Source organism: Salvelinus alpinus, chromosome 15 (assembly GCF_045679555.1).
Source record: "Salvelinus alpinus chromosome 15, SLU_Salpinus.1, whole genome shotgun sequence".
NCBI lineage: Eukaryota > Metazoa > Chordata > Actinopteri > Salmoniformes > Salmonidae > Salvelinus > Salvelinus alpinus.
In genome coordinates, this window is record NC_092100.1 from 3,146,814 (window position 1) to 3,164,855 (window position 18,042).

General features: G+C 51.6%; 1 protein-coding gene across 5 annotated transcripts in view; it reads left to right on the plus strand.

The window, feature by feature from the left end:
• nme7 (NME/NM23 family member 7) overlaps positions 1 to 18,042 on the plus strand; it is a 189,250-nt gene that overhangs the window by 117,361 nt on the left and 53,847 nt on the right. For all 5 annotated transcript variants that reach the window (XM_071342282.1, XM_071342281.1, XM_071342278.1 and 2 more), the window contains one exon: positions 9,942 to 10,006. In XM_071342282.1, coding sequence (XP_071198383.1) covers positions 9,942 to 10,006 — 65 coding nt within the window. The remainder of the gene's footprint in view (positions 1 to 9,941; positions 10,007 to 18,042) is intronic.

Here is an 18,042-nt window from a genome sequence, read left to right on the forward strand (position 1 = left end):
GAGCTGTCAGTCTACCGTCTGACTAGTGGACCTTCCCCTGACAGAGCTGTCAGTCTACCGTCTGACTAGTGGACCTTCCCCTGACAGAGCTGTCAGTCTACCATCTGACTAGTGGACCTTCCCCTGACAGAGCTGTCAGTCTACCGTCTGACTAGTGGACCTTCCCCTGACAGAGCTGTCAGTCTACCGTCTGACTAGTGGACCTTCCCCTGACAGAGCTGTCAGTCTACCGTCTGACTAGTGGACCCTCCCCTGACAGAGCTGTCAGTCTAACGTCTGACTAGTGGACCTTCCCCTGACAGAGCTGTCAGTCTACCATCTGACTAGTGGACCTTCCCCTGACAGAGCTGTCAGTCTAACGTCTGACTAGTGGACCTTCCCCTGACAGAGCTGTCAGTCTAACGTCTGACTAGTGGACCTTCCCCTGACAGAGCTGTCAGTCTAACGTCTGACTAGTGGACCTTCCCCTGACAGAGCTGTCAGTCTAACGTCTGACTAGTGGACCCTCCCCTGACAGAGCTGTCAGTCTAACGTCTGACTAGTGGACCTTCCCCTGACAGAGCTGTCAGTCTACCATCTGACTAGTGGACCTTCCCCTGACAGAGCTGTCAGTCTACCGTCTGACTAGTGGACCTTCCCCTGACAGAGCTGTCAGTCTAACGTCTGACTAGTGGACCTTCCCCTGACAGAGCTGTCAGTCTACCATCTGACTAGTGGACCTTCCCCTGACAGAGCTGTCAGTCTAACGTCTGACTAGTGGACCTTCCCCTGACAGAGCTGTCAGTCTACCGTCTGACTAGTGGACCTTCCCCTGACAGAGCTGTCAGTCTACCGTCTGACTAGTGGACCTTCCCCTGACAGAGCTGTCAGTCTACCGTCTGACTAGTGGACCTTCCCCTGACAGAGCTGTCAGTCTACCGTCTGACTAGTGGACCTTCCCCTGACAGAGCTGTCAGTCTACCATCTGACTAGTGGACCTTCCCCTGACAGAGCTGTCAGTCTACCGTCTGACTAGTGGACCTTCCCCTGACAGAGCTGTCAGTCTACCGTCTGACTAGTGGACCTTCCCCTGACAGAGCTGTCAGTCTACCGTCTGACTAGTGGACCCTCCCCTGACAGAGCTGTCAGTCTAACGTCTGACTAGTGGACCTTCCCCTGACAGAGCTGTCAGTCTACCATCTGACTAGTGGACCTTCCCCTGACAGAGCTGTCAGTCTAACGTCTGACTAGTGGACCTTCCCCTGACAGAGCTGTCAGTCTAACGTCTGACTAGTGGACCTTCCCCTGACAGAGCTGTCAGTCTAACGTCTGACTAGTGGACCTTCCCCTGACAGAGCTGTCAGTCTACCGTCTGACTAGTGGACCCTCCCCTGACAGAGCTGTCAGTCTAACGTCTGACTAGTGGACCTTCCCCTGACAGAGCTGTCAGTCTACCGTCTGACTAGTGGACCCTCCCCTGACAGAGCTGTCAGTCTAACGTCTGACTAGTGGACCTTCCCCTGACAGAGCTGTCAGTCTAACGTCTGACTAGTGGACCTTCCCCTGACAGAGCTGTCAGTCTAACGTCTGACTAGTGGACCTTCCCCTGACAGAGCTGTCAGTCTACCATCTGACTAGTGGACCTTCCCCTGACAGAGCTGTCAGTCTACCGTCTGACTAGTGGACCCTCCCCTGACAGAGCTGTCAGTCTAACGTCTGACTAGTGGACCTTCCCCTGACAGAGCTGTCAGTCTACCGTCTGACTAGTGGACCCTCCCCTGACAGAGCTGTCAGTCTAACGTCTGACTAGTGGACCTTCCCCTGACAGAGCTGTCAGTCTAACGTCTGACTAGTGGACCTTCCCCTGACAGAGCTGTCAGTCTAACGTCTGACTAGTGGACCTTCCCCTGACAGAGCTGTCAGTCTACCGTCTGACTAGTGGACCTTCCCCTGACAGAGCTGTCAGTCTACCGTCTGACTAGTGGACCTTCCCCTGACAGAGCTGTCAGTCTACCGTCTGACTAGTGGACCTTCCCCTGACAGAGCTGTCAGTCTACCGTCTGACTAGTGGACCCTCCCCTGACAGAGCTGTCAGTCTAACGTCTGACTAGTGGACCTTCCCCTGACAGAGCTGTCAGTCTACCGTCTGACTAGTGGACCCTCCCCTGACAGAGCTGTCAGTCTAACGTCTGACTAGTGGACCTTCCCCTGACAGAGCTGTCAGTCTAACGTCTGACTAGTGGACCTTCCCCTGACAGAGCTGTCAGTCTAACGTCTGACTAGTGGACCTTCCCCTGACAGAGCTGTCAGTCTACCGTCTGACTAGTGGACCTTCCCCTGACAGAGCTGTCAGTCTACCGTCTGACTAGTGGACCCTCCCCTGACAGAGCTGTCAGTCTAACGTCTGACTAGTGGACCTTCCCCTGACAGAGCTGTCAGTCTACCGTCTGACTAGTGGACCTTCCCCTGACAGAGCTGTCAGTCTAACGTCTGACTAGTGGACCTTCCCCTGACAGAGCTGTCAGTCTAACGTCTGACTAGTGGACCTTCCCCTGACAGAGCTGTCAGTCTAACGTCTGACTAGTGGACCTTCCCCTGACAGAGCTGTCAGTCTAACGTCTGACTAGTGGACCCTCCCCTGACAGAGCTGTCAGTCTAACGTCTGACTAGTGGACCTTCCCCTGACAGAGCTGTCAGTCTACCATCTGACTAGTGGACCTTCCCCTGACAGAGCTGTCAGTCTACCGTCTGACTAGTGGACCTTCCCCTGACAGAGCTGTCAGTCTAACGTCTGACTAGTGGACCTTCCCCTGACAGAGCTGTCAGTCTACCATCTGACTAGTGGACCTTCCCCTGACAGAGCTGTCAGTCTAACGTCTGACTAGTGGACCTTCCCCTGACAGAGCTGTCAGTCTACCGTCTGACTAGTGGACCTTCCCCTGACAGAGCTGTCAGTCTACCGTCTGACTAGTGGACCTTCCCCTGACAGAGCTGTCAGTCTACCGTCTGACTAGTGGACCTTCCCCTGACAGAGCTGTCAGTCTACCGTCTGACTAGTGGACCTTCCCCTGACAGAGCTGTCAGTCTACCATCTGACTAGTGGACCTTCCCCTGACAGAGCTGTCAGTCTACCGTCTGACTAGTGGACCTTCCCCTGACAGAGCTGTCAGTCTACCGTCTGACTAGTGGCCCTTCCCCTGACAGAGCTGTCAGTCTACCGTCTGACTAGTGGACCCTCCCCTGACAGAGCTGTCAGTCTAACGTCTGACTAGTGGACCTTCCCCTGACAGAGCTGTCAGTCTACCATCTGACTAGTGGACCTTCCCCTGACAGAGCTGTCAGTCTAACGTCTGACTAGTGGACCTTCCCCTGACAGAGCTGTCAGTCTAACGTCTGACTAGTGGACCTTCCCCTGACAGAGCTGTCAGTCTAACGTCTGACTAGTGGACCTTCCCCTGACAGAGCTGTCAGTCTACCGTCTGACTAGTGGACCCTCCCCTGACAGAGCTGTCAGTCTAACGTCTGACTAGTGGACCTTCCCCTGACAGAGCTGTCAGTCTACCGTCTGACTAGTGGACCCTCCCCTGACAGAGCTGTCAGTCTAACGTCTGACTAGTGGACCTTCCCCTGACAGAGCTGTCAGTCTAACGTCTGACTAGTGGACCTTCCCCTGACAGAGCTGTCAGTCTAACGTCTGACTAGTGGACCTTCCCCTGACAGAGCTGTCAGTCTACCATCTGACTAGTGGACCTTCCCCTGACAGAGCTGTCAGTCTACCGTCTGACTAGTGGACCCTCCCCTGACAGAGCTGTCAGTCTAACGTCTGACTAGTGGACCTTCCCCTGACAGAGCTGTCAGTCTACCGTCTGACTAGTGGACCCTCCCCTGACAGAGCTGTCAGTCTAACGTCTGACTAGTGGACCTTCCCCTGACAGAGCTGTCAGTCTAACGTCTGACTAGTGGACCTTCCCCTGACAGAGCTGTCAGTCTAACGTCTGACTAGTGGACCTTCCCCTGACAGAGCTGTCAGTCTAACGTCTGACTAGTGGACCTTCCCCTGACAGAGCTGTCAGTCTACCATCTGACTAGTGGACCTTCCCCTGACAGAGCTGTCAGTCTACCGTCTGACTAGTGGACCTTCCCCTGACAGAGCTGTCAGTCTACCGTCTGACTAGTGGACCCTCCCCTGACAGAGCTGTCAGTCTAACGTCTGACTAGTGGACCTTCCCCTGACAGAGCTGTCAGTCTACCGTCTGACTAGTGGACCCTCCCCTGACAGAGCTGTCAGTCTAACGTCTGACTAGTGGACCTTCCCCTGACAGAGCTGTCAGTCTAACGTCTGACTAGTGGACCTTCCCCTGACAGAGCTGTCAGTCTAACGTCTGACTAGTGGACCTTCCCCTGACAGAGCTGTCAGTCTACCGTCTGACTAGTGGACCTTCCCCTGACAGAGCTGTCAGTCTACCGTCTGACTAGTGGACCCTCCCCTGACAGAGCTGTCAGTCTAACGTCTGACTAGTGGACCTTCCCCTGACAGAGCTGTCAGTCTACCGTCTGACTAGTGGACCTTCCCCTGACAGAGCTGTCAGTCTACCGTCTGACTAGTGGACCTTCCCCTGACAGAGCTGTCAGTCTACCGTCTGACTAGTGGACCTTCCCCTGACAGAGCTGTCAGTCTACCATCTGACTAGTGGACCTTCCCCTGACAGAGCTGTCAGTCTACCGTCTGACTAGTGGACCTTCCCCTGACAGAGCTGTCAGTCTACCGTCTGACTAGTGGACCTTCCCCTGACAGAGCTGTCAGTCTACCGTCTGACTAGTGGACCCTCCCCTGACAGAGCTGTCAGTCTAACGTCTGACTAGTGGACCTTCCCCTGACAGAGCTGTCAGTCTACCATCTGACTAGTGGACCTTCCCCTGACAGAGCTGTCAGTCTAACGTCTGACTAGTGGACCTTCCCCTGACAGAGCTGTCAGTCTAACGTCTGACTAGTGGACCTTCCCCTGACAGAGCTGTCAGTCTAACGTCTGACTAGTGGACCTTCCCCTGACAGAGCTGTCAGTCTAACGTCTGACTAGTGGACCCTCCCCTGACAGAGCTGTCAGTCTAACGTCTGACTAGTGGACCTTCCCCTGACAGAGCTGTCAGTCTACCATCTGACTAGTGGACCTTCCCCTGACAGAGCTGTCAGTCTACCGTCTGACTAGTGGACCTTCCCCTGACAGAGCTGTCAGTCTAACGTCTGACTAGTGGACCTTCCCCTGACAGAGCTGTCAGTCTACCATCTGACTAGTGGACCTTCCCCTGACAGAGCTGTCAGTCTAACGTCTGACTAGTGGACCTTCCCCTGACAGAGCTGTCAGTCTACCGTCTGACTAGTGGACCTTCCCCTGACAGAGCTGTCAGTCTACCGTCTGACTAGTGGACCTTCCCCTGACAGAGCTGTCAGTCTACCGTCTGACTAGTGGACCTTCCCCTGACAGAGCTGTCAGTCTACCGTCTGACTAGTGGACCTTCCCCTGACAGAGCTGTCAGTCTACCATCTGACTAGTGGACCTTCCCCTGACAGAGCTGTCAGTCTACCGTCTGACTAGTGGACCTTCCCCTGACAGAGCTGTCAGTCTACCGTCTGACTAGTGGACCTTCCCCTGACAGAGCTGTCAGTCTACCGTCTGACTAGTGGACCCTCCCCTGACAGAGCTGTCAGTCTAACGTCTGACTAGTGGACCTTCCCCTGACAGAGCTGTCAGTCTACCATCTGACTAGTGGACCTTCCCCTGACAGAGCTGTCAGTCTAACGTCTGACTAGTGGACCTTCCCCTGACAGAGCTGTCAGTCTAACGTCTGACTAGTGGACCTTCCCCTGACAGAGCTGTCAGTCTAACGTCTGACTAGTGGACCTTCCCCTGACAGAGCTGTCAGTCTACCGTCTGACTAGTGGACCCTCCCCTGACAGAGCTGTCAGTCTAACGTCTGACTAGTGGACCTTCCCCTGACAGAGCTGTCAGTCTACCGTCTGACTAGTGGACCCTCCCCTGACAGAGCTGTCAGTCTAACGTCTGACTAGTGGACCTTCCCCTGACAGAGCTGTCAGTCTAACGTCTGACTAGTGGACCTTCCCCTGACAGAGCTGTCAGTCTAACGTCTGACTAGTGGACCTTCCCCTGACAGAGCTGTCAGTCTACCATCTGACTAGTGGACCTTCCCCTGACAGAGCTGTCAGTCTACCGTCTGACTAGTGGACCCTCCCCTGACAGAGCTGTCAGTCTAACGTCTGACTAGTGGACCTTCCCCTGACAGAGCTGTCAGTCTACCGTCTGACTAGTGGACCCTCCCCTGACAGAGCTGTCAGTCTAACGTCTGACTAGTGGACCTTCCCCTGACAGAGCTGTCAGTCTAACGTCTGACTAGTGGACCTTCCCCTGACAGAGCTGTCAGTCTAACGTCTGACTAGTGGACCTTCCCCTGACAGAGCTGTCAGTCTACCGTCTGACTAGTGGACCTTCCCCTGACAGAGCTGTCAGTCTACCGTCTGACTAGTGGACCTTCCCCTGACAGAGCTGTCAGTCTACCGTCTGACTAGTGGACCTTCCCCTGACAGAGCTGTCAGTCTACCGTCTGACTAGTGGACCCTCCCCTGACAGAGCTGTCAGTCTAACGTCTGACTAGTGGACCTTCCCCTGACAGAGCTGTCAGTCTACCGTCTGACTAGTGGACCCTCCCCTGACAGAGCTGTCAGTCTAACGTCTGACTAGTGGACCTTCCCCTGACAGAGCTGTCAGTCTAACGTCTGACTAGTGGACCTTCCCCTGACAGAGCTGTCAGTCTAACGTCTGACTAGTGGACCTTCCCCTGACAGAGCTGTCAGTCTACCGTCTGACTAGTGGACCTTCCCCTGACAGAGCTGTCAGTCTACCGTCTGACTAGTGGACCCTCCCCTGACAGAGCTGTCAGTCTAACGTCTGACTAGTGGACCTTCCCCTGACAGAGCTGTCAGTCTACCGTCTGACTAGTGGACCTTCCCCTGACAGAGCTGTCAGTCTAACGTCTGACTAGTGGACTTTCCCCTGACAGAGCTGTCAGTCTAACGTCTGACTAGTGGACCTTCCCCTGACAGAGCTGTCAGTCTAACGTCTGACTAGTGGACCTTCCCCTGACAGAGCTGTCAGTCTAACGTCTGACTAGTGGACCCTCCCCTGACAGAGCTGTCAGTCTAACGTCTGACTAGTGGACCTTCCCCTGACAGAGCTGTCAGTCTACCATCTGACTAGTGGACCTTCCCCTGACAGAGCTGTCAGTCTACCGTCTGACTAGTGGACCTTCCCCTGACAGAGCTGTCAGTCTAACGTCTGACTAGTGGACCTTCCCCTGACAGAGCTGTCAGTCTACCATCTGACTAGTGGACCTTCCCCTGACAGAGCTGTCAGTCTAACGTCTGACTAGTGGACCTTCCCCTGACAGAGCTGTCAGTCTACCGTCTGACTAGTGGACCTTCCCCTGACAGAGCTGTCAGTCTACCGTCTGACTAGTGGACCTTCCCCTGACAGAGCTGTCAGTCTACCGTCTGACTAGTGGACCTTCCCCTGACAGAGCTGTCAGTCTACCGTCTGACTAGTGGACCTTCCCCTGACAGAGCTGTCAGTCTACCATCTGACTAGTGGACCTTCCCCTGACAGAGCTGTCAGTCTACCGTCTGACTAGTGGACCTTCCCCTGACAGAGCTGTCAGTCTACCGTCTGACTAGTGGACCTTCCCCTGACAGAGCTGTCAGTCTACCGTCTGACTAGTGGACCCTCCCCTGACAGAGCTGTCAGTCTAACGTCTGACTAGTGGACCTTCCCCTGACAGAGCTGTCAGTCTACCATCTGACTAGTGGACCTTCCCCTGACAGAGCTGTCAGTCTAACGTCTGACTAGTGGACCTTCCCCTGACAGAGCTGTCAGTCTAACGTCTGACTAGTGGACCTTCCCCTGACAGAGCTGTCAGTCTAACGTCTGACTAGTGGACCTTCCCCTGACAGAGCTGTCAGTCTACCGTCTGACTAGTGGACCCTCCCCTGACAGAGCTGTCAGTCTAACGTCTGACTAGTGGACCTTCCCCTGACAGAGCTGTCAGTCTACCGTCTGACTAGTGGACCCTCCCCTGACAGAGCTGTCAGTCTAACGTCTGACTAGTGGACCTTCCCCTGACAGAGCTGTCAGTCTAACGTCTGACTAGTGGACCTTCCCCTGACAGAGCTGTCAGTCTAACGTCTGACTAGTGGACCTTCCCCTGACAGAGCTGTCAGTCTACCATCTGACTAGTGGACCTTCCCCTGACAGAGCTGTCAGTCTACCGTCTGACTAGTGGACCCTCCCCTGACAGAGCTGTCAGTCTAACGTCTGACTAGTGGACCTTCCCCTGACAGAGCTGTCAGTCTACCGTCTGACTAGTGGACCCTCCCCTGACAGAGCTGTCAGTCTAACGTCTGACTAGTGGACCTTCCCCTGACAGAGCTGTCAGTCTAACGTCTGACTAGTGGACCTTCCCCTGACAGAGCTGTCAGTCTAACGTCTGACTAGTGGACCTTCCCCTGACAGAGCTGTCAGTCTACCGTCTGACTAGTGGACCTTCCCCTGACAGAGCTGTCAGTCTACCATCTGACTAGTGGACCTTCCCCTGACAGAGCTGTCAGTCTACCGTCTGACTAGTGGACCTTCCCCTGACAGAGCTGTCAGTCTACCGTCTGACTAGTGGACCTTCCCCTGACAGAGCTGTCAGTCTACCATCTGACTAGTGGACCTTCCCCTGACAGAGCTGTCAGTCTACCGTCTGACTAGTGGACCTTCCCCTGACAGAGCTGTCAGTCTAACGTCTGACTAGTGGACCTTCCCCTGACAGAGCTGTCAGTCTACCGTCTGACTAGTGGACCTTCCCCTGACAGAGCTGTCAGTCTACCATCTGACTAGTGGACCTTCCCCTGACAGAGCTGTCAGTCTACCGTCTGACTAGTGGACCTTCCCCTGACAGAGCTGTCAGTCTACCGTCTGACTAGTGGACCTTCCCCTGACAGAGCTGTCAGTCTAACGTCTGACTAGTGGACCTTCCCCTGACAGAGCTGTCAGTCTACCATCTGACTAGTGGACCTTCCCCTGACAGAGCTGTCAGTCTACCGTCTGACTAGTGGACCTTCCCCTGACAGAGCTGTCAGTCTACCGTCTGACTAGTGGACCTTCCCCTGACAGAGCTGTCAGTCTACCGTCTGACTAGTGGACCTTCCCCTGACAGAGCTGTCAGTCTACCGTCTGACTAGTGGACCTTCCCCTGACAGAGCTGTCAGTCTACCGTCTGACTAGTGGACCTTCCCCTGACAGAGCTGTCAGTCTACCATCTGACTAGTGGACCCTCCCCTGACAGAGCTGTCAGTCTACCGTCTGACTAGTGGACCTTCCCCTGACAGAGCTGTCAGTCTACCATCTGACTAGTGGACCTTCCCCTGACAGAGCTGTCAGTCTACCGTCTGACTAGTGGACCTTCCCCTGACAGAGCTGTCAGTCTACCGTCTGACTAGTGGACCTTCCCCTGACAGAGCTGTCAGTCTACCATCTGACTAGTGGACCTTCCCCTGACAGAGCTGTCAGTCTACCGTCTGACTAGTGGACCTTCCCCTGACAGAGCTGTCAGTCTACCATCTGACTAGTGGACCTTCCCCTGACAGAGCTGTCAGTCTACCGTCTGACTAGTGGACCCTCCCCTGACAGAGCTGTCAGTCTACCGTCTGACTAGTGGACCCTCCCCTGACAGAGCTGTCCTGAACACATTCAGGCCCATATCTGCTTTCCATACTGAGCCTGTTATGAGCCTGTTATGAGCCTGTTATGAGCCTGTTATGAGCCTGTTATGAGCCTGTTATGAGCCTGTTATGAGCCTCTTCTCTCTTCTCTCTTCTCTCTCTCTCTCTTCTCTCTCTCTCGTGTCCACAGCCCTGACAGGAAAGATCCTCCACTCCATCTCAGCAGCAGGTTTTGAGATCTCAGCCCTGCAGATGGTAAGTAGCCTGCATTCATCATAGTCAAATCTGTGCCATGCCACAGGGACCCACGGGTAATAATGGATTGTAGTGGACAACATGACACATGGGTGATGATGGTGTAAACCTGTTTAGATAATGGATTGTAGTGGACAACATGACACATGGGTGATGATGATGGTGTAAACCTGTTTAGATAATGGATTGTAGTGAAGGGACAACATGACACATGGGTGATGATGATGGTGTAAACCTGTTTAGATAATGGATTGTAGTGAAGGGACAACATGGACCTTTCCCATCCTCCTCTCAGCACCCATGTTTTTTCTCTGCAGCTGTACTCCCTCGGCCCTCAGTGCATTCTGTACTGTTCTAGTGTGACCCCGGCAGTCCTGATCAATCCACACCTGAGATCAGTGACCTTTCATAGCTCTGCCATGACAGAGGCTGCCCTCGCCTCTCTGCTCTTCTGGAAGGGGCCCTGGCCCTGTGCATCCCAATTATTTTAATTTGTGTAGCACAATTAAGTACGGAGAAATCTCAAAGCTTTATGTAGGAAAAACAAAACAACTAAACAAAAGAATACAAAAACAATCAAGACAGTTAAAATGACTGGGGCACAGTAGGGAGAGAGTGATGGACAGTGTTGGCCCTGGGGCACAGTAGAGGGAGAGTGATGGACAGTGTCGGCCCTGGGGCACAGTAGGGAGAGAGTGATGGACAGTGTCGGCCCTGGGGAACAGTAGGGAGAGAGTGATGGACAGTGTCGGCCCTGGGGAACAGTAGGGAGAGAGTGATGGACAGTGTCGGCCCTGGGGAACAGTAGGGAGAGAGTGATGGACAGTGTCGGCCCTGGGGAACAGTAGGGAGAGAGTGATGGACAGTGTCGGCCCTGGGGAACAGTAGGGAGAGAGTGATGGACAGTGTCGGCCCTGGGGCACAGTAGGGAGAGAGTGATGGACAGTGTCGGCCCTGGGGAACAGTAGGGAGAGAGTGATGGACAGTGTCGGCCCTGGGGAACAGTAGGGAGAGAGTGATGGACAGTGTCGGCCCTGGGGAACAGTAGGGAGAGAGTGATGGACAGTGTCGGCCCTGGGGAACAGTAGGGAGAGAGTGATGGACAGTGTCGGCCCTGGGGCACAGTGGGGAGAGAGTGATGGACAGTGTCGGCCCTGGGGCACAGCGGGGAGAGAGTGATGGACAGTGTTGGCTCTGGGGCACAGTAGGGAGAGAGTGATGGACAGTGTCGGCCCTGGGGCACAGTAGGGAGAGAGTGATGGACAGTGTCGGCCCTGGGGCACAGTAGGGAGAGAGTGATGGACAGTGTCGGCCCTGGGGCACAGTAGGGAGAGAGTGATGGACGCAGGGGCACAGTAGAGAGAGAGTGATGGACAGTGTCGGCCCTGGGGAACAGTAGGGAGAGAGTGATGGACAGTGTCGGCTCTGGGGAACAGTAGGGAGAGAGTGATGGACAGTGTTGGCCCTGGGGCACAGTGGGGAGAGAGTGATGGACGCAGGGGCACAGTAGGGAGAGAGTGATGGACAGTGTTGGCTCTGGGGCACAGTAGGGAGAGAGTGATGGACAGTGTCGGCCCTGGGGCACAGTAGGGAGAGAGTGATGGACAGTGTTGGCTCTGGGGCACAGTAGGGAGAGAGTGATGGACAGTGTCGGCCCTGGGGAACAGAGTGATGCTCCAGCAGCTATCTGCTAGATGTGTGGAGGTGTAGAGTGATGCTCCAGCAGCTATCTGCTAGATGTGTGGAGGTGTAGAGTGATGCTCCAGCAGCTATCTGCTAGATGTGTGGAGGTGTAGAGTGATGCTCCAGCAGCTATCTGCTAGATGTGTGGAGGTGTAGAGTGATGCTGGAGCAGCTATCTGCTAGATGTGTGGAGGTGTAGTGATGCTCCAGCAGCTATCTGCTAGATGTGTGGAGATGTAGAGTGATGCTGGAGCAGCTATCTGCTAGATGTGTGGAGGTGTAGAGTGATGCTCCAGCAGCTATCTGCTAGATGTGTGGAGGTGTAGAGTGATGCTGGAGCAGCTATCTGCTAGATGTGTGGTGGTGTAGAGTGATGCTGGAGCAGCTATCTGCTGGATGTGTGGAGGAGTAGAGTGATGCTGGAGCAGCTATCTGCTAGATGTGTGGAGGTGTAGAGTGATGATGGAGCAGCTATCTGCTAGATGTGTGGAGGTGTAGAGTGATGATGGAGCAGCTATCTGCTAGATGTGTGGAGGTGTAGAGTGATGATGGAGCAGCTATCTGCTAGATGTGTGGTGGTGTAAAGTGATGCTGGAGCAGCTATCTGCTAGATGTGTGGAGGTGTAGAGTGATGCTGGAGCAGCTATCTGCTAGATGTGTGGAGGTGTAGAGTGATGCTGGAGCAGCTATCTGCTAGATGTGTGGAGGTGTAGAGTGATGCTGGAGCAGCTATCTGCTAGATGTGTGGAGGTGTAGAGTGATGCTGGAGCAGCTATCTGCAAGATGTGTGGTGGTGTAGAGTATTGCTCCAGCAGCTATCTGCTAGATGTGTGGAGGTGTAGAGTGATGCTCCAGCAGCTATCTGCTAGATGTGTGGAGGTGTAGAGTGATGATGGAGCAGCTATCTGCTAGATGTGTGGAGGTGTAGAGTGATGATGGAGCAGCTATCTGCTGGATGTGTAGAGTGATGCTGGAGCAGCTATCTGCTAGATGTGTGGAGGTGTAGAGTGATGCTGGAGCAGCTATCTGCTAGATGTGTGGAGGTGTAGAGTGATGATGGAGCAGCTATCTGCTAGATGTGTAGAGTGATGCTCCAGCAGCTATCTGCTAGATGTGTAGAGTGATGCTCCAGCAGCTATCTGCTAGATGTGTGGAGGTGTAGAGTGATGATGGAGCAGCTATCTGCTAGATGTGTGGAGGTGTAGAGTGATGATGGAGCAGCTATCTGCTAGATGTGTGGAGGTGTGGAGTGATGATGGAGCAGCTATCTGCTAGATGTGTGGGGGTGTAGAGTGATGCTCCAGCAGCTATCTGCTAGATGTGTGGAGGTGTAGAGTGATGCTCCAGCAGCTATCTGATGGATGTGTGGAGGTGTAGAGTGATGCTGGAGCAGCTATCTGCTAGATGTGTGGAGGTGTAGAGTGATGCTGGAGCAGCTATCTGCTAGATGTGTGGTGGTGTAGGGTGATGATGGAGCAGCTATCTGCTGGATGTGTGGAGGTGTAGAGTGATGCTGGAGCAGCTATCTGCTGGATGTGTGGAGGTGTAGAGTGATGCTCCAGCAGCTATCTGCTAGATGTGTGGAGGTGTAGAGTGATGCTGGAGCAGCTATCTGCTAGATGTGTGGAGTTGTAGAGTGATGCTGGAGCAGCTATCTGCTAGATGTGTGGAGGTGTAGAGTGATGATGGAGCAGCTATCTGCTAGATGTGTGGAGGTGTAGAGTGATGCTGGAGCAGCTATCTGCTGGATGTGTGGAGGTGTAGAGTGATGCTGGAGCAGCTATCTGCTAGATGTTTGGAGGTGTAGAGTGATGATGGAGCAGCTATCTGCTAGCTGTGTGGAGGTGTAGAGTGATGATGGAGCAGCTATCTGCTAGATGTGTGGAGGTGTAGAGTGATGCTCCAGCAGATATCTGCTAGATGTGTGGAGGTGTAGAGTGATGATGGAGCAGCTATCTGCTAGATGTGTGGAGGTGTAGAGTGATGCTGGAGCAGCTATCTGCTAGATGTGTGGAGGTGTAGAGTGATGCTGGAGCAGCTATCTGCTAGATGTGTGGAGGTGTAGAGTGATGCTCCAGCAGCTATCTGCTAGATGTGTGGAGGTGTAGAGTGATGATGGAGCAGCTATCTGCTAGATGTGTAGAGTGATGCTCCAGCAGCTATCTGCTAGATGTGTAGAGTGATGCTCCAGCAGCTATCTGCTAGATGTGTGGAGGTGTAGAGTGATGATGGAGCAGCTATCTGCTAGATGTGTAGAGTGATGATGGAGCAGCTATCTGCTAGATGTGTGGAGGTGTAAAGTGATGCTCCAGCAGCTATCTGCTAGATGTGTGGAGGTGTAGAGTGATGCTCCAGCAGCTATCTGCTAGATGTGTGGGGGTGTAGAGTGATGCTGGAGCAGCTATCTGCTAGATGTGTGGTGGTGTAGGGTGATGATGGAGCAGCTATCTGCTGGATGTGTGGAGGTGTAGAGTGATGCTGGAGCAGCTATCTGCTGGATGTGTGGAGGTGTAGAGTGATGCTCCAGCAGCTATCTGCTAGATGTGTGGAGGTGTAGAGTGATGCTGGAGCAGCTATCTGCTAGATGTGTGGAGGTGTAGAGTGATGATGGAGCAGCTATCTGCTGGATGTGTGGAGGTGTAGAGTGATGCTGGAGCAGCTATCTGCTGGATGTGTGGAGGTGTAGAGTGATGCTCCAGCAGCTATCTGCTAGATGTGTGGAGGTGTAGAGTGATGCTGGAGCAGCTATCTGCTAGATGTGTGGAGGTGTAGAGTGATGCTGGAGCAGCTATCTGCTAGATGTGTGGAGGTGTAGAGTGATGATGGAGCAGCTATCTGCTAGATGTGTGGAGGTGTAGAGTGATGCTGGAGCAGCTATCTGCTGGATGTGTGGAGGTGTAGAGTGATGCTGGAGCAGCTATCTGCTAGATGTTTGGAGGTGTAGAGTGATGATGGAGCAGCTATCTGCTAGCTGTGTGGAGGTGTAGAGTGATGATGGAGCAGCTATCTGCTAGATGTGTGGAGGTGTAGAGTGATGCTCCAGCAGATATCTGCTAGATGTGTGGAGGTGTAGAGTGATGATGGAGCAGCTATCTGCTAGATGTGTGGAGGTGTAGAGTGATGCTGGAGCAGCTATCTGCTAGATGTGTGGAGGTGTAGAGTGATGCTGGAGCAGCTATCTGCTAGATGTGTTGAGTGATGCTCCAGCAGCTATCTGCTAGATGTGTAGAGTGATGCTCCAGCAGCTATCTGCTAGATGTGTGGAGGTGTAGAGTGATGATGGAGCAGCTATCTGCTAGATGTGTAGAGTGATGATGGAGCAGCTATCTGCTAGATGTGTGGAGGTGTAAAGTGATGCTCCAGCAGCTATCTGCTAGATGTGTGGAGGTGTAGAGTGATGCTCCAGCAGCTATCTGCTAGATGTGTGGGGGTGTAGAGTGATGCTCCAGCAGCTATCTGCTAGATGTGTGGGGGTGTAGAGTGATGCTCCAGCAGCTATCTGCTAGATGTGTGGAGGTGTAGAGTGATGCTGGAGCAGCTATCTGCTGGATGTGTGGAGGTGTAGAGTGATGCTGGAGCAGCTATCTGCTGGATGTGTAGAGTGATGCTGGAGCAGCTATCTGCTAGATGTGTGGGGGTGTAGAGTGATGCTCCAGCAGCTATCTGCTAGATGTGTGGGGGTGTACAGTGATGCTCCAGCAGCTATCTGCTAGATGTGTGGAGGTGTAGAGTGATGCTCCAGCAGCTATCTGCTAGATGTGTGGGGGTGTACAGTGATGCTCCAGCAGCTATCTGCTAGATTTGTGGGGGTGTAGAGTGATGCTCCAGCAGCTATCTGCTAGATGTGTGGGGGTGTAGAGTGATGCTCCAGCAGCTATCTGCTAGATGTGTGGGGGTGTAGAGTGATGCTCCAGCAGCTATCTGCTAGATGTGTGGGGGTGTAGAGTGATGCTCCAGCAGCTATCTGCTAGATGTGTGGGGGTGTAGAGTGATGCTCCAGCAGCTATCTGCTAGATGTGTGGGGGTGTAGAGTGATGCTCCAGCAGCTATCTGCTAGATGTGTGGGGGTGTAGAGTGCTATAGACTCTGGCACTTCAGTATAAACATCATTTGATATGCGGACTTTCTTTTATACAAAGCACGTTTTCATTGCTTGCTAGTAAATAAATCAATCATTCTTCTTTTAAAAAATAAAAAGGTTGGATGTGTCTTGACTATTCATTCATTATTCAACAGCAGTGGGACAAGGTTGTTCTGGCTCTGAGGACTGTAATGCTGAAATGTTGTGTCAAACAGACAATGTGCCAATCCTCTCCAACCTGGCATGGTATAATTTGATACGGAATATTTTCTTAATTTTTAGACTAATCGATGCTCATCAGGCCCGGTCCTGGCCGATATCAAATCAAATGTTATTGGTCGCATACACATATTTAGTAGATGTTATTGGTCGCATACACATATTTAGTAGATGTTATTGCGGGTGTAGTGAAATGCTTGTGTTCCTAGCTCCAACAGTGCAGTAATATCTAATAATACACAACAATACACACAAATCTAAAGTAAAAGAATGGAATTAAAAAATATTAGGACGAGCAATGTCATAGTCCGGAGTATAAATACAGTACAATTATCTGTAAGGTCCTCAGTCGAGCAGTGAGTCCAGGGAGGTTTTCCAATGTCTTGTAAAGAAGGGCACCTATTGGTAGATGGGTAAAAATAAAAACAGACATTGAATATCCCTTTGAGCATGGTGAAGTTATTAATTACACTTTGGATGGTGTATCAATACACCCAGTCACTACAAAGATACAGGCGTCATTCCTAACTCAGTTGCCGGAGAGGAAGGAAACCGCTCAGGGATTTCACCATGAGGCCAATGGTGACTTTAAAACAGTTACAGAGTTTAATGGCTGTGATAGGAGAAAACTGAGGATGGATCAACAACATTGTAGTTACTCTACAATACTAACCTGAATGAGAGTGAAAAGAAGGAAACCTGTACAGAATATAAATATTCCAAAACATGCATCCTGTTTGCAATAAGGCACGTCTGTAACACTAAAAGGAAATTAACTCCATAGGTGGGTTGCGCAACATGGATTAACTCTTAAACAAGATTAAATCAAGGTTTATCTACTAATCCTGTTGCACCAAATTTTAAACATAGTTTTAAATTAATCCTAGTTAAATTAAATCCTTCCTCTAATCTAAGTTTAGTTTTCACTTTAAACCTAGATTAATTTTAAACCTGTTGCTCAATGAATAATAAAAAAAATGTTAATTTAGATTGGAGATTAATTCTAAACTGCCACTTGAGGTGGTTGAACTGATCAAATGGGCAGCATATCTACTGTGGAGAAACCAAAACGAGTTCCTCAGAGAACAATTAGAGACCGGTTGAATCCTGTTGAGTTTTATGATAATTAACTAATTATTAGTAGGCTATTTACATGCCCATTTGAATTGGGGCTTATGAATTTGGGGTTTATGATATGCCTTGATACGAATGGTGATGTTATGCAACATGCTGTAAGGGCCTGATAACGGTAACGTTGTAGTGAAGTTGCATTAACGTCAGTTTTACCAGTTATTTATGCTTACTAAATATTAGTGGGTTGAGTTGTCCGTCGTCATCATAAGGGTTATGGAAAGGGGCCAACTGCTGGGGAATCATCTCGCATATCTTCTGGGAGAGAGGATCAATTCCCTTGGACGGAGGCCCCCCTCTGGTCTGAAATAGCCCCCTCTGCCGCATCCTTTTTGGCTTTGGCTTTTAAGTTTTTTTCCCAGCACGCTTTCATCCGATTTGAGTACCTCTTCTCTTTAATCCGTGTCGATCCGTTTAAATCTTTCGCATAAAATGGCCCAGGTGTCTTCCTTCTTTCTGACAGACGTGTTGTCTGTCTGTTTTATCCTCCAGTAACAGTTATATTACTAAATTGCTCCATCAGCTTTGACAATAGTTTGCGGAGAAGTTTGCAGAGAAATTTGAACTTTTTTGAAGTGCCTTGATCAGGTGGCTAGCGGATCAATAATTAATGGCTAAATAACGTTAAGTAATGACAATAATAAATAATATATTATGAATATTTTATAAACTAGCTAGCTACAGTAGCTAACGTTAGCTAACAAATTAGTTTTCTGTCTAGTACTGGTAAATAACGTATTTTATTTCCAATCAGCCAACCCATGAGAACCTTTCGCGTTGGAGCTACAGTAGTTTTAACCTCACATTGTTATTATTTTATCCAGGAACAGCAACTTAGTGGCCTCATTTGTCAAGTAGGCTAGCTACTCATGGGATACCTCCATATGTTGGTATAACACGTCACTAATCATAGTTTAAAACC